The sequence below is a fragment of the Athene noctua genome, chromosome 1 (genome assembly GCF_965140245.1).
Source record: "Athene noctua chromosome 1, bAthNoc1.hap1.1, whole genome shotgun sequence".
NCBI lineage: Eukaryota > Metazoa > Chordata > Aves > Strigiformes > Strigidae > Athene > Athene noctua.
Window position 1 is genome coordinate 36,801,590 of NC_134037.1, and position 12,286 is coordinate 36,813,875.

Below are 12,286 nucleotides of genomic sequence, written 5' to 3' on the forward strand. Positions count from 1 at the left end.
GAATTTCTTCTTTCCATGATTGTGAATTGCCAAGGTTAACTCAGGGTGCATTTTCTGTTTTCCTTACTGCAAGATGTCATTTGATTTAGGAGTCATGGACTATTCCTTTAAAAGATTCAGCAAATATTCATACTCCTACATGATAGCTCGAGATTGTCACTTGCATTTAGAGCTGACAGGAATAGTGTTTAAGCATTCAGTGTTGTACTTGCTTGTTACTACTGGCCCTAGCTTGTAACAGACTGATCTCTTTATTTAGTATATAATAAGTGGTACATTCATGTAACTTTCTCTGGGAGTATTTCATACTGCTAAAGTGCACTCAGTTTGGTTACTCCTGCAGGAAGGAATAGTTTGTAAGGTAGCTAGTTACAGTTGGGCCAGTCATTAAATATGGAACCCATGAGTATCTGTATGAGGGATGTCCTTGTCTTCGTTCTTGCATGTTGGTCCGTAGAGCACTGTTGGTCAGTGGGACCATTTTATCGCAGAGTCACTTGAGAAAATAAATCCTTGAAGTTCTATCTGGTATGTGTCCTCTCCTGCAGTTCTGATCTTTGAGCCTAACTACAGGGAACAAATCCAGAATTTCTAGTCTGGACTGGTTTGATAGAGTTTGGTAGAGAAGAACAAACCCAAGAATTGTTCATACTTCAGTCAAAATAAGGACTCTGATTACCTTTATGTTGTAATTGTAACCTATTCCCACATATTAATCTATCCTGTTTAATTTCAAAACGTAGATGAGCCTTCACCCACTACCTTAACCAAATGTGATACATATCACTCTAACTTAGTTTTTCTGTAGCTTGTGAGTGGTCTTAAATTCATGCATACTCTTAAATAAACAAAAACCAAACCAAAACCAACCCCCACAGATCCTGAATTTTCTGGTAAGAGATGGCCAGTTATGAATATTTCCTTCTTTGGAACTACTGCTGTAAGGACCACATAAACAATAGTTTAGGTTATTAGGTGAATGAAAGGATATTCTTATCCTTCATTCTTTTTTCAGTCACTTAGTTTTGACAAACAGTGAAACTTTCACTGATGAGTAAAATTCTGTACTCTTAATAGTTCAACTTACTGTTATTACAACCAACATGTCATTGTATAGGGGATTGTTTGGGTATATGTAATGTATGTTGGGAACTAACTGCAGGATATTAAGTATTGTATATACTGGGTTATTATGAATAAAATTGTCTTTAATAAAATGTAAACAAAGCATTAAGTTTTCAGTAATGAACTTCTCTGAAGAGTCATGATTTCTAGCTAAATGTTATGTTATTGAAGACAAAAAAAGTCTGTAGACTTATATAAAAGTATTAATCTCTCCTGTCACTTAAAAATTCACCTATCATTTAAAAATTCACCTCTACCCATGGAGTTTTATTCTATAGGTTTTGTTCATGTAAACCTAAACCAAAATCACTGCCTTCCCAATGTCCAATGAAACATAAAAGCAAACACTGCATTCTCTCCACGGATGTTTCAAACTGGATCAGATCAGACATTTACAAAAAAGATTTCACGGAGCTTTTTGGTGAGAGTGCACCTACATTTTCCCTTCCTTCCTTTGGGAATACAGACATTGTCTTGTTTTTTGAGATAGACTAATAGGTTGTTATGTGGAATTTAAAAAGCTTTGTTAAAATACAATAGATTTAATAATGGCAGGTTTTTTTGTTGTATGTTAAAAGTTGTGCCATTGCACAGGGGTCCATTATTTTTCAACATATTCAAGCACTTCCTTGGCAGCTCTTGCCAACTCTGAACACAGGTACTTCCTTCAATCCCTTTTTTAAATTCTTTCTACATTTACACAGATTATCACAGTACGTCATTATCATTGATTGATGCTGTGCAAATGATGTGTTGTGTTTCAATCTTTAATTTTTAGTACACACAACAGATTTATAAGATAACATACAGATTTCTGGCATGCTTCTCTTCATATTGGCCAGTTCTTATGAAAATTCAGCAATTATTTACCTTAAAAACAAAGAAACTCAAAACAAGAGTAGTGAAGAAGCCTGTGCATGTACATTATATTTGCTGTTTGTTTTGAGTACAGCTAATAATTTAAAATAAGATTCTCCTAGTCCTCTGAAAACTAGATTTTTTTACTGTCTGGATGTCAGATTTATAGTGAAATCTAACCTTAGTACGTATTTTTCCTCCCTTTTCTGTTAAACCAGTCATACTTGACTGTGTATGTGTGTTTTAAGTTCTGTAAAGGTGTCTGGGTTTAATTTTGTTTTTAAGGTAAATAATTGCTGAAGTTTTTTAAAGAGTCTTAAGCATTTAGTTCAGACATTCTGTTATTTGGATTGGGACTGCCTTCTATTGAAAAATACTATGGTATAAACCTAACACCTAGTATGATTTATAAAATCTAACTGAAAAAAGGAAAATCTGTTGCATGTGTGTTACCTTACTTAAAGGTCACATCATATACATTGAAAGCAGGCATCCGCCTTCTGTTTACTACTGAGCTGCATGCTGAATTTACATGGAATATATAAATACCCAACTTCTTACTAAGCTGTCATTGATGAAGGAATAATGGATCTGTGTAGGCTACTGACTGCCATAAACAATTAATGTTTGATTAAAACTCATACTATTTAACTCACTTTCAGATTTTGGCCACTAAGTCTGCTTGAAAATTTGAATATGCTCTAAGTGTTCATCTTGATTCAATACCTTACCTGTGATAGCATCATACCTTTCATAACACATTTATCACAACAAAATCCCTAAATCTGTAAACGTTTGTGGTCCAGTCACTGTCTGTAGTGAAGACTGGTGGTGTGTTCATGTTGACATGCAGCACAGAAGGTGCTTAATAGTTACTCTTTCAATATTTGGACTCTTCAACTAGAGAAAATTCTGAAGGTTGATCATGCAGTTAAGCTGTTAGATTAAATGCACAAAGATCAGATACTTGAGATTTTTGAGATATTCATGGTGATTTGTATCACAAAGTTGAAGTCTCTGGTTTTGTTTTTTCTACCTTGTCTGCAGAATAGGGATGAAAATCTCTTCAGATCAGTGGGGCTTGACTCAAATTAGTATTGTAGTACAGTATTGCCTAAAATTCAGGAAATGAGTGATGGAAAGAAGGAATATGCAAGAACAGTGAGAAAAAATTTTCCCTGTACATCTCCATTTGCATGTACAAAAATTTAAACCAATCAAAAAGTTATCATCTGTTACCTGGTTAAGCAAATCCATTATCAAACTCTAACTTAACCCTAATAGTTTTGTTGTTCAGGTTTTTTTTAATCATGAGGTCTTACTTGAAATCGCTTTTATCTTTACTAGTTTTCAATAACTTGTATCAAAATTTATCACATTATTAAATCCCTTTTAGATTTTTTTTTAATACCTTTAAAAACATTTATTTGATGAACAGCAGAAATAATGTAGTCTGTGTTTGTGTCCTGTGTTCCTGAAATGTCATGCTCCCATTATTCTATATCCATCCCTTTTTCCAGTACAAGATTCCTCTGTGCTTTGTCTTTTACATCTGTGGTGGTATGAAGTTCTTAGGATCAGCTGATAGAGTGTGATAGTGTAACCTTGTTTCCATTGGAGCCTAGACTTTTAAGTGGTTTAAATGGTATGTCAAGGAGACCTATATCGTTAATATATTTTAAGTTCTTTAAGACTTGTAGAGCATTTGTTCTTTGAGAGAACTTTCTGACCATTACATCACCCTGGTTTTAGTGTTGTATGTTAATTTTCTTGAAACTTACAAACCCAGATTTCAGGCTCATTTTGCAACTTGCTAGGACTTCATGACTAAATTATCTGGTGATTCTGTCTGCACTGGGTATGTTCTATTCAAAGAACAGGATTGTAGAGCAGCTTGCATTTTATAGCTGTCCTACTTGGAAGCTTATCTGACACCATATGAACCCAGTTAAGTGTGCCATCTAGAACAGTCTGCTTTGACTCAAATCTGATCACCCAGCAGGCTGTGATATTCTATTCCAGCACCTACTGGTGTTTCTCACTACTTGAGTCAGGCAGAAGACAGAAGTGCTGCTTAACAGCTTTTTACAGGGGCACAAGAGTTTCTCAATCATGATAATTTGGCAAAGCTCAGATTCAACAAATAAAATAATAAAACATGAGATTATGTGACTTGCTTTTTTAAACTCCTGAAGTTTTAAACATTTGAAAAGGCACTCCTGTACTTTACTTGTGTTTTCTTTCCTATTATCTCTTTCAAAGACATTAAACTGGAACCCAGAGAGGATTTGAGACATCCTTAAGTAAGGGCAAGTAGCTGTCAGCTTTTTATTTCTCAGGTGACAACATTAAACAGAAGGTTGACTGTAAATTAGTCTGGATGATGACTGACCAGCTGGAGTTGCAATATCTTGACTTGGAAGCATGTGGGATTTACTTTGGTGATTGAATGGGATACTATTAGGTTATTTTAGGGGAGTTGAACTCTTAACTTTGAACACTTACGATGTTTCTAAACTTCATATTCTGGAAAAGAGAGTTTTACTATTTGGTTTGTTTTGATAGGTCTTGTTCTGTTATGTTCGTGGCTGTCTCATGATCATCAGAAATGCTCTGAAAGCTTTTAATACTGACTTAAGATACTCAATATAAGGTTCCCAAAAGGTTCATAATAATAAGCCGAAAACAGATTTAAAAAGCAAGCTAGCAGTTTGCTCATTTTCACCTTTTGCAGGAATGTAGAGGAAGAATTAGGAAATGGTTGTTAGCTTTTGGGGGAATTTTGGCACTTCAGGTTTTTTCATTGTTCGTAATGGGACAAATGGCAGGAGCAAAACTTCTGTTGAGTGATGTTTCTGAGAAATATTTTGAATCAATCAGAATGCTTTTTCACATCATTTTATTTAGTGGAATTAAAATTTAAGCATTGTATTTCCATAATTTGAAACAATTTGCATTATCAGCATGTTGTCTGTTAAAAGTTGCATGGTTTTTGAACATTTCAAATGCAGTATTTTGTGTCCTGTCACAGAAGTGTGCAAGATAATTGTTAGGGTCTAACGATCTTTGAAAGAGTATATTATTCATCTACTGTATCTTTATATCAGCTTTTACTAGAGAGGATAATGGTAAGTAATCTTCTCTCAAGAATTGCTTGCTTTACATAGTAATGAGATTATAGTGTCAAAAGGCAACAAATGAAGAAACCAAAGAAATTATAAAAGACATTGGTGAATATACTATGTCTGTAGAGACCTGCTGAGATATTTGAGCACCTGAGAATCTTCTTTTTTCTTTTTTGGGATGTGTTGTGTTCTTTCAGATACCAGCCATCTTACATCCATAAATTTTCTGCATTTATTTTCCCTTACGAGTAATAAGGGAAATTCCTGAATGTAAAATTCAGTCTGTTCACATGTTATGCCCTTTAAGTCATATCAAAGATGTTAATATTATGCCTTAGTAAAAAGTATAGATAGAAGTATAAAATTAATTGTAAATACTTACAACTCATTACAAAAGGCAGTGTCTTTTTGCAGTGACAGTGTTGAGTAAAGGAGAGCTGGTTCACAGTCTTTTGGATGGTGATAAAATTTTTTAAAATCTTTATTTTTACTTCCAGGAAAAAAATGTGCATATTCTTATTTGTCTGTTTTATCCTAGACTGAATGTTTCTGTGCCTGTCAGAGGATCCTAACAAGTTGTATTATTGATTCAGCAATACTTCGTTGATTTTTGGTTTTGTATGGCTGTTACTGTTTAAGCAGAACACCACAATTTTTAGCTAAGACTATGTACAAATACACCAGAATCTTTTCTTAAACAGTTTTTTCTGTATGTTTGCAGTGAAAATGCTCAGAATATGTCTTGTTCTGTAACTGTGGTACATGGCAGACGTTTTCACCATGCACATGCACAGACAGCAGTAGTAAAAACCGCAGCCCAAAGGTAAGACTACATTTGTTTCTCCAGATGTTTCAGTTGAAAAAAGTCCGTTTTGATTTTGTATGTAATGGTTTTCCTTATGCTGTGAAGTGTTTTAAGGAAACGTAAGTGATTACATGGTGCATTTTTGATCGTGAGCTTTGATCTTAATTACTAAAGTTTCATAAAACTTAGCATTTAGAACTTACTATTGTATAATCTTAGAATTTACCAGTTTTGAAACACACTATAGCATGTGTTCAGTAGGAGAGCACCTGCTAATGGAAATACATTTTAAAAAATACTTTGAATTGGACAAACATAGTATGCAGTAGAAATTCACATAACTGACAAAATGATCATCAAATACTAATTCACAGCAACTCCAGTTTGAATAAAATTCATCTAAAGATTAAGTTACAGACTTGTTCCTATGTAGTCTGTAAATAGAACATAAAACATATAAACTAGGACATCTCACAGAAGCAAGGTTATCTAAATAATTGTTAGAATGGACAGCTGGAAACTGGGGAATCTTACTCAGCTATGCTGAGTTAAACTTAACTGTTTGGAAAACTTAAACCAACATCAGACTAGTATAAATTCCAGGATTGTTTTAAAATTATTTCTTTTGTAGGCTTTTCACACCTAATGTGTATCACAGACATATGACCTAACCATTGCTTTAAGGAATTCTCTTTCAAAATTTGTCTATTCAGAGCTATTTCTATCTTATGAATTTCATGGATTTCCACCAGCTCATGAGTTATTGATGATCTTGATAAGGACATTGAGTGTATCATCAGTAAGTTCACAGATCATATCAAGTTAAGCGGGAGTGTGGATCTGCATGCAGATGGGGAGGCTCTACAGAGAGACTTAGATAGGTTGGATCAGTGGGCCAATGTTAACAGGATGAAGTTCAACAAGGCCAAGTGCCAGGTCCTGCACTTGGGCCACAACGACCCCTTGCATGGCTACAGGCTTGGGGAGGTGTGGCTGGAGAGCTGTCTGGAAGAGAAGGATCTGGGAGTTCTAACTGACAAGCAGCTGAACATGAGCCAGCAGTGTGCCCAGGTGGCCAAGAAAGCCAACGGCATCCTGGCTTGTATCAGCAATAGTGTGACCAGCAGAAGTAGGGAGGCAATAGTCCCCCTGTACTCTGCACTGGTGAGGCCACACCTGGAGTATTGTGTCCAGTTTTGGGCACCTCAGTACGAGAGAGATATCGAGGTGCTGGAGCGAGTGCAGAGGAGGGCAACGAAGCTGGTGAAAGGTCTGGAGAACAGATCCTATGAGGAGAGATTGAAGGAGCTGGGACTGTTTAGTTTGAGGAGGAAAAGTCTCAGGGTAGACCTCATTACAACTACCTGAAAAAGGACATTGTAGAGAGGTTGGTGCTGGTCTCTTCTCACAGGTGATCAGTGACAGAACAAGAGGGAACGGCTTTAAACTGCAACAGGGGAGGTTCAGACTGGATGTTAGGAAAAAATTTTTCACAGAAAGAGTGGTCAGACAGTGGAATAGGCTGCCCAGGGAGGTGGTGGAGTCACCATCCCTGGATGTGTTTAAGGGTTGTTTAGATGAGATGTTGGGGCATATGGTGTAGGGGAGAACTTTGTAGAGTAGGGCTGATGGTTGGACTTGATGATCCCAACGGTCTTTTCCAAATGGAATTATTTTGTGATTCTGAGTGCTTCATCCTGTCACAGCATTTTTTAGCCTCCTTCTTCTGGCCCCTTTTTAACTCTGCTTTTTAGTGTAGATTTTTTGAGATGGTGGCATCATATGTAGGAATCATCCCTTTTTTCATCCCACTTCCCTTGCTTTCATTTGCTACCTTCAGAAAAACAAAGCTCACATACTAACATGAATAAATGACGTGATCCAAATGTGTATTAGGGCAATTTGGCATTGAAGAAACAGACTGGAAAATGGATTTTGCAGTTGTGTCCCTGAGGACCTACACCATTGTTGCCTCCTTCCATTTCAGACTGTACTGTCATCTGTAAATGGAAAGTAGCATGGACATTTCCTTCTTCTTTGTAATAGTGGATGCAGTAGTAGAGATCTCCCTTTTCTTTACATTTCTTCCCATCATTGCAAGGCAGGGGTGACTAAGGAGGATTGGCAGAACTTTTCCCATGAATTAAACTGAAGGACAACGTTTATGTTATCAGTGTGGTTTAGGCTGAACCAGCTGTCTGTGCTCTTTACTTTTACATGCAGTCATTTTGTGAGTATCTTTGTTCAGTGTTCCATTGAGAAAAACATGGGACATGTCTAAGCATTCATGCCCTTACCTTTCACTTTTTTTTTTTTTGTAATTCTAAGGGATAAAATCTTGATCTGCAGTGCTAATTAAGATGATTTGAAGTAAGCAAAATCATGTGATACTGCTCTTTCTTGGATCTCTGAATGTTGACCTTAATATGTTAGTGCACTTGATTAAGCTTTGTTGTAAGATGGTTCTTTGAAACAGCCAGTCAGCATGGATTGGTCTTATCTATTTAAGCACCATAGGCTTCTTCAGCATGCAAGAGAGTCTGCTCCAGTGATTCCTAATCTTGAGGGGAAGTTAAACTTGTCTGCTTGCCTTTCTCACCTATGGGACTTGCTTCTTTTTAAGTCTACAATGTAATGTGGAAAAAAAAAAGTAGCAACTTTGTATGTGTGACACACAGAAAGAAAACTAATGCATAATATAGTCAAGCTGAATATTGCATGAAGTAACTGGATAGTAGTCATCTTGAATGTTTTTTAATGTGTTTTCTTTTAGAGTTGTTACTGTAATGCATTTACATTAACAACAGACAATTAACTCTAATGCTAAGAATATTTTAGGAGTTTCAAAGGCAGGAAGTAGTCATTACAATTCCAAGCAATGTTTTGCTACTGGAGAATGTCAGAACCAGTGTGATCTAGTTGACTGAGGATGAGCTTTATAGAGGTACTGTGCAAAGGATTTTTAATTCCAGTATCTTTTGCCAGTTGACTCAATTGACTACATTTTGAAAGCTGCTAAATATGTTTCTGAGTTAGAGAATTGAAAATTAATAGAACATGGCCTCCTGTCATACTTACTGGTTTTTTTTAATTAAAAAAGAATAGGGATCTCAAGGCTTCTTGATATGGAAAATGTAGGTTTATGAATGAGAAGACAATAGTTTGTTAGGAAAGAAAACCCCTAAAATAGGATTATAGAACTATTCATAATACAAAATTCCAGTGGGTAATTTTTTTTGGTCATATATTTTTAGTTCTTTGGGAAGTTTTTACATCTATTTTTCCTGTTTTTTACTGACATTAGACAATAGTTGAGTTTAAAAGTAATTTCTGATATGTCTCTTCAGAAAGACATATATGTAGAGAATGTGGGTGGCAAACCAAAAATGAAATTTTAGGTATATAAATCAGACAAAAAAGGCTGGTAGCATGGCAATTGAGTTCTAAGGTGTTAGGGTTTTTTCCTATACTAATTTACAGGTAGCACAAGTTTTGTTCTTTTACATTGTTTGCATTTGTAGAATTGTGTTATGGTATGGTGATCAGTAACAACATGGGGAAAATAGTTTTAAGTAACCTAACATGCTGTTCTTAAATTTATAGCAGATTATGGAAAGGATAACCATAACTGAAACACAATTAAGTGAGTTCTGAGCAGATTGAGTCTTTGGCACTGACGTTACGGATTCTGTGATTTATACTAGGTTTTTTAAGTGGGGATGGTGTCACATGGGGCAAGCTAATTATGAAACTTGTTTTTAATCTCTACCAAGTTGAATTTGGATCTTGTGATGTGTACTGTATTTCTCATCTTTTTCTCCAACTTTTTTGCACATATATGTTAATTTAAATTCTGGCTGGCTATCTGTTTCACTCATATTTAAAATATAAGGTTCCAGTACAAGAAAACAGGGCATTTCAAAGTAATATTTTGAAAAACATTATTCATGTGTTTTTCCAGTAAAATCCAGGGATGAAATTAAAGTTGTTCACTTTCGATACAACAGATTTTCAGATACAGCTTAGCCTAGGGTTGTAGTTGGTTCAAACTATTTTGCTTCGTTTAAGAGATGCATATAGTTCTGTGTATGCTATTAACTGACTGTTCTCTAAGACTTGGCATTGGAGTAGCACGTATGTACAGCGTGTCTAACAAATCTTATGCACGAGCTGCTTGAAGCAATTTGTAGGGACAGTGCTTGTTATAATTCCTGTATCTGTCCAAGATTCCCATTTCTTAATCTTTCTGAAACGTCAAAGTGAGAATTCTTTTAAATGCATTATATTAATATGGGATTTGTTCGACTTGGCAGTGTTAGGTTTACAGTTAGACTCAATGGTCTTAAAGGTCTTTTCCAACCTAAACAATTCTATGATTTGTGATTTTTAAAACAAGTGAGGCATCTAATATAATGACAGTGTACAGTATGACGTATTCTGGAAATGTTTTTCCTGCCTTTAAGTTTCCTTAGCACTAAAATTTACAGTTCTTAAGTGTGACTCTTTACAGCACCTGTAAACAGCTAATCCAAGTTATGTATTAACTGTGCCAAGAATACAAAGATACTGGATATGGCTCCATACAGACATGGTTTGGATCTGACTAGATTTATAAATTCAGAGGTGACCTGCAGAAAACCAGTGTTTATTGTTTGTAAAGGCTAACTCCAGTTGGAAGCAATTTTTCCCCACTTCTATGCAACATTGGCTGATTACCCCCACCCCAGTCTAAGTTGCAGTGGTCACATTCAAGTTTGAATTTCTTTTACTCTCTTCCCAGAGTACTGTGGAGATTGTGCTTTCATACTGCACTCTATAGGATTATCAGGACTACTTTTTTACCTGGTTTGCTTTCAATCCTGCCGTTCCTCTGGGTTACAAAGAGTTAGAGAGTTTGCTCTGTTCTTCGGAGTGTGACTGTTCTGTTTGTGAAAAGGAAAGAATGAGTTTATATGACTCGAATATCATTACTCTGTTTAATTTGACTGAAGTAAAGCAAGAAACAGTTTGAATTTGTTCTGGTTTAGAATAATGTTAGCTTAATGCATATATGACAGATGTTTGTTAGGCTTTTGATATTTGGGAGGAACAGCCACCTAGATTAAAAGTTTACAGCATTCCATATTGCAAGTTTTGAAAAGGCAGGAGAGATAAAGATCCTATTTTCTAGTTGTCTTCGTGCTGTGCTTAGTTAGGTATATTTTTATATCAGCCTTGGTATACAAAGGACCTGAGTTGTGAGCACCAGCTACGTTCTCTGATGTTAAAGGAGATGCTTCCGAAACTAGTGGCCCTAATTCTTAAATATTTTCAGAGATTATTTTTAGCCCAAACCTCAGGAGGAGGCTGGTTGCTTCCGTTTGTCTTTATCTAGTAACAATTTCCACATGGTCTCCTAAATATTTAAGCAGTGCTTTCTGAATTTTTTTTTCTCAATTTCTCAAAACGTTTAAATATTTTTTTGAATAGTTGTAAACAAGTTGTTAATGTAAAATATGTTTTATCTTCTTTTGCATAGTGATCAGGGATTGGAAATGAGGCTTGATCTGAATTAATGTATAAGAAATCTGTCATGTCAGGTTCTGCATTGCAGTGAATTAAGTGAGACAACCAAGTTGAGTTCAGGATTAATAAAATTTTACGTTGAAAAAGATGCCAGACAATGTAGTGTTTAGACCACCGTTGCTGTCTGTGAAGTAACATTTATTTGTGTGTTTATAATTACTCTTACAAAAATGCTGTGAAAAATAATGCTTATTTGAAAATTAGTCCAGTGAGTGCAAGAGACAATAAATTATAGGTTATGTTTAATAACTTGAATTTTAGTGATGTGCAACACATGTGGGGATTTGCATCTTATGTTGTTTTTTCTTTTTTCATATTTTAAGCAATCTGGACCGAAAGGAAAGGTAAGCTTACTGTTGATGAAATGAGCATGGCAATGAGCAGTAAGAAAATTAACTGATGAATGCTTTACCAGTGTTAGTTAAAGAATATTCAGTCCAGTCAATAATATCTGCTCATGTGTGAGGGGGGTTGGTTGTTTTTGTTCTGGTTTCGTGGTTCACTTTCTCCCTTTCACCAAAAAAGGACCTTTGCATCCATCTCTAAATAATGCCATGTTAATGTGAAATTGGGTACATTTCCATTGGAAATTTGTCTGTCTATATATCAAATGTGAAAATAGATAAATTATAACCTTCTCTGGAATTTAAGAATTCACAGCTAATTCTTTTTGTAGAGCAGCAAACTTTATGTAATAGCATGGTTCTGATGCATATCTTAGTTTGGTGTTTAATAGCATTCACTCTGTCAGCTTGGTTTAAATAGCATTAAAGGTTTTCATTGCATTACTGTGTACATTCTGTTCATG

The 12,286-nt window shown here is 35.4% G+C and overlaps 1 protein-coding gene across 3 annotated transcripts in view; it reads left to right on the plus strand.

Annotated features, from left to right (window-relative positions):
* SENP6 (SUMO specific peptidase 6) overlaps positions 1–12,286 on the plus strand; it is an 81,083-nt gene that overhangs the window by 27,730 nt on the left and 41,067 nt on the right. For 2 of the 3 annotated variants that reach the window (XM_074895933.1, XM_074895930.1), the window contains exons 5-6: positions 5,830–5,931; positions 11,802–11,822. In XM_074895933.1, the coding sequence (XP_074752034.1) occupies positions 5,830–5,931; positions 11,802–11,822 (123 nt within the window). The remainder of the gene's footprint in view (positions 1–5,829; positions 5,932–11,801; positions 11,823–12,286) is intronic. The other variant, XM_074895931.1, reaches the window with a different exon arrangement.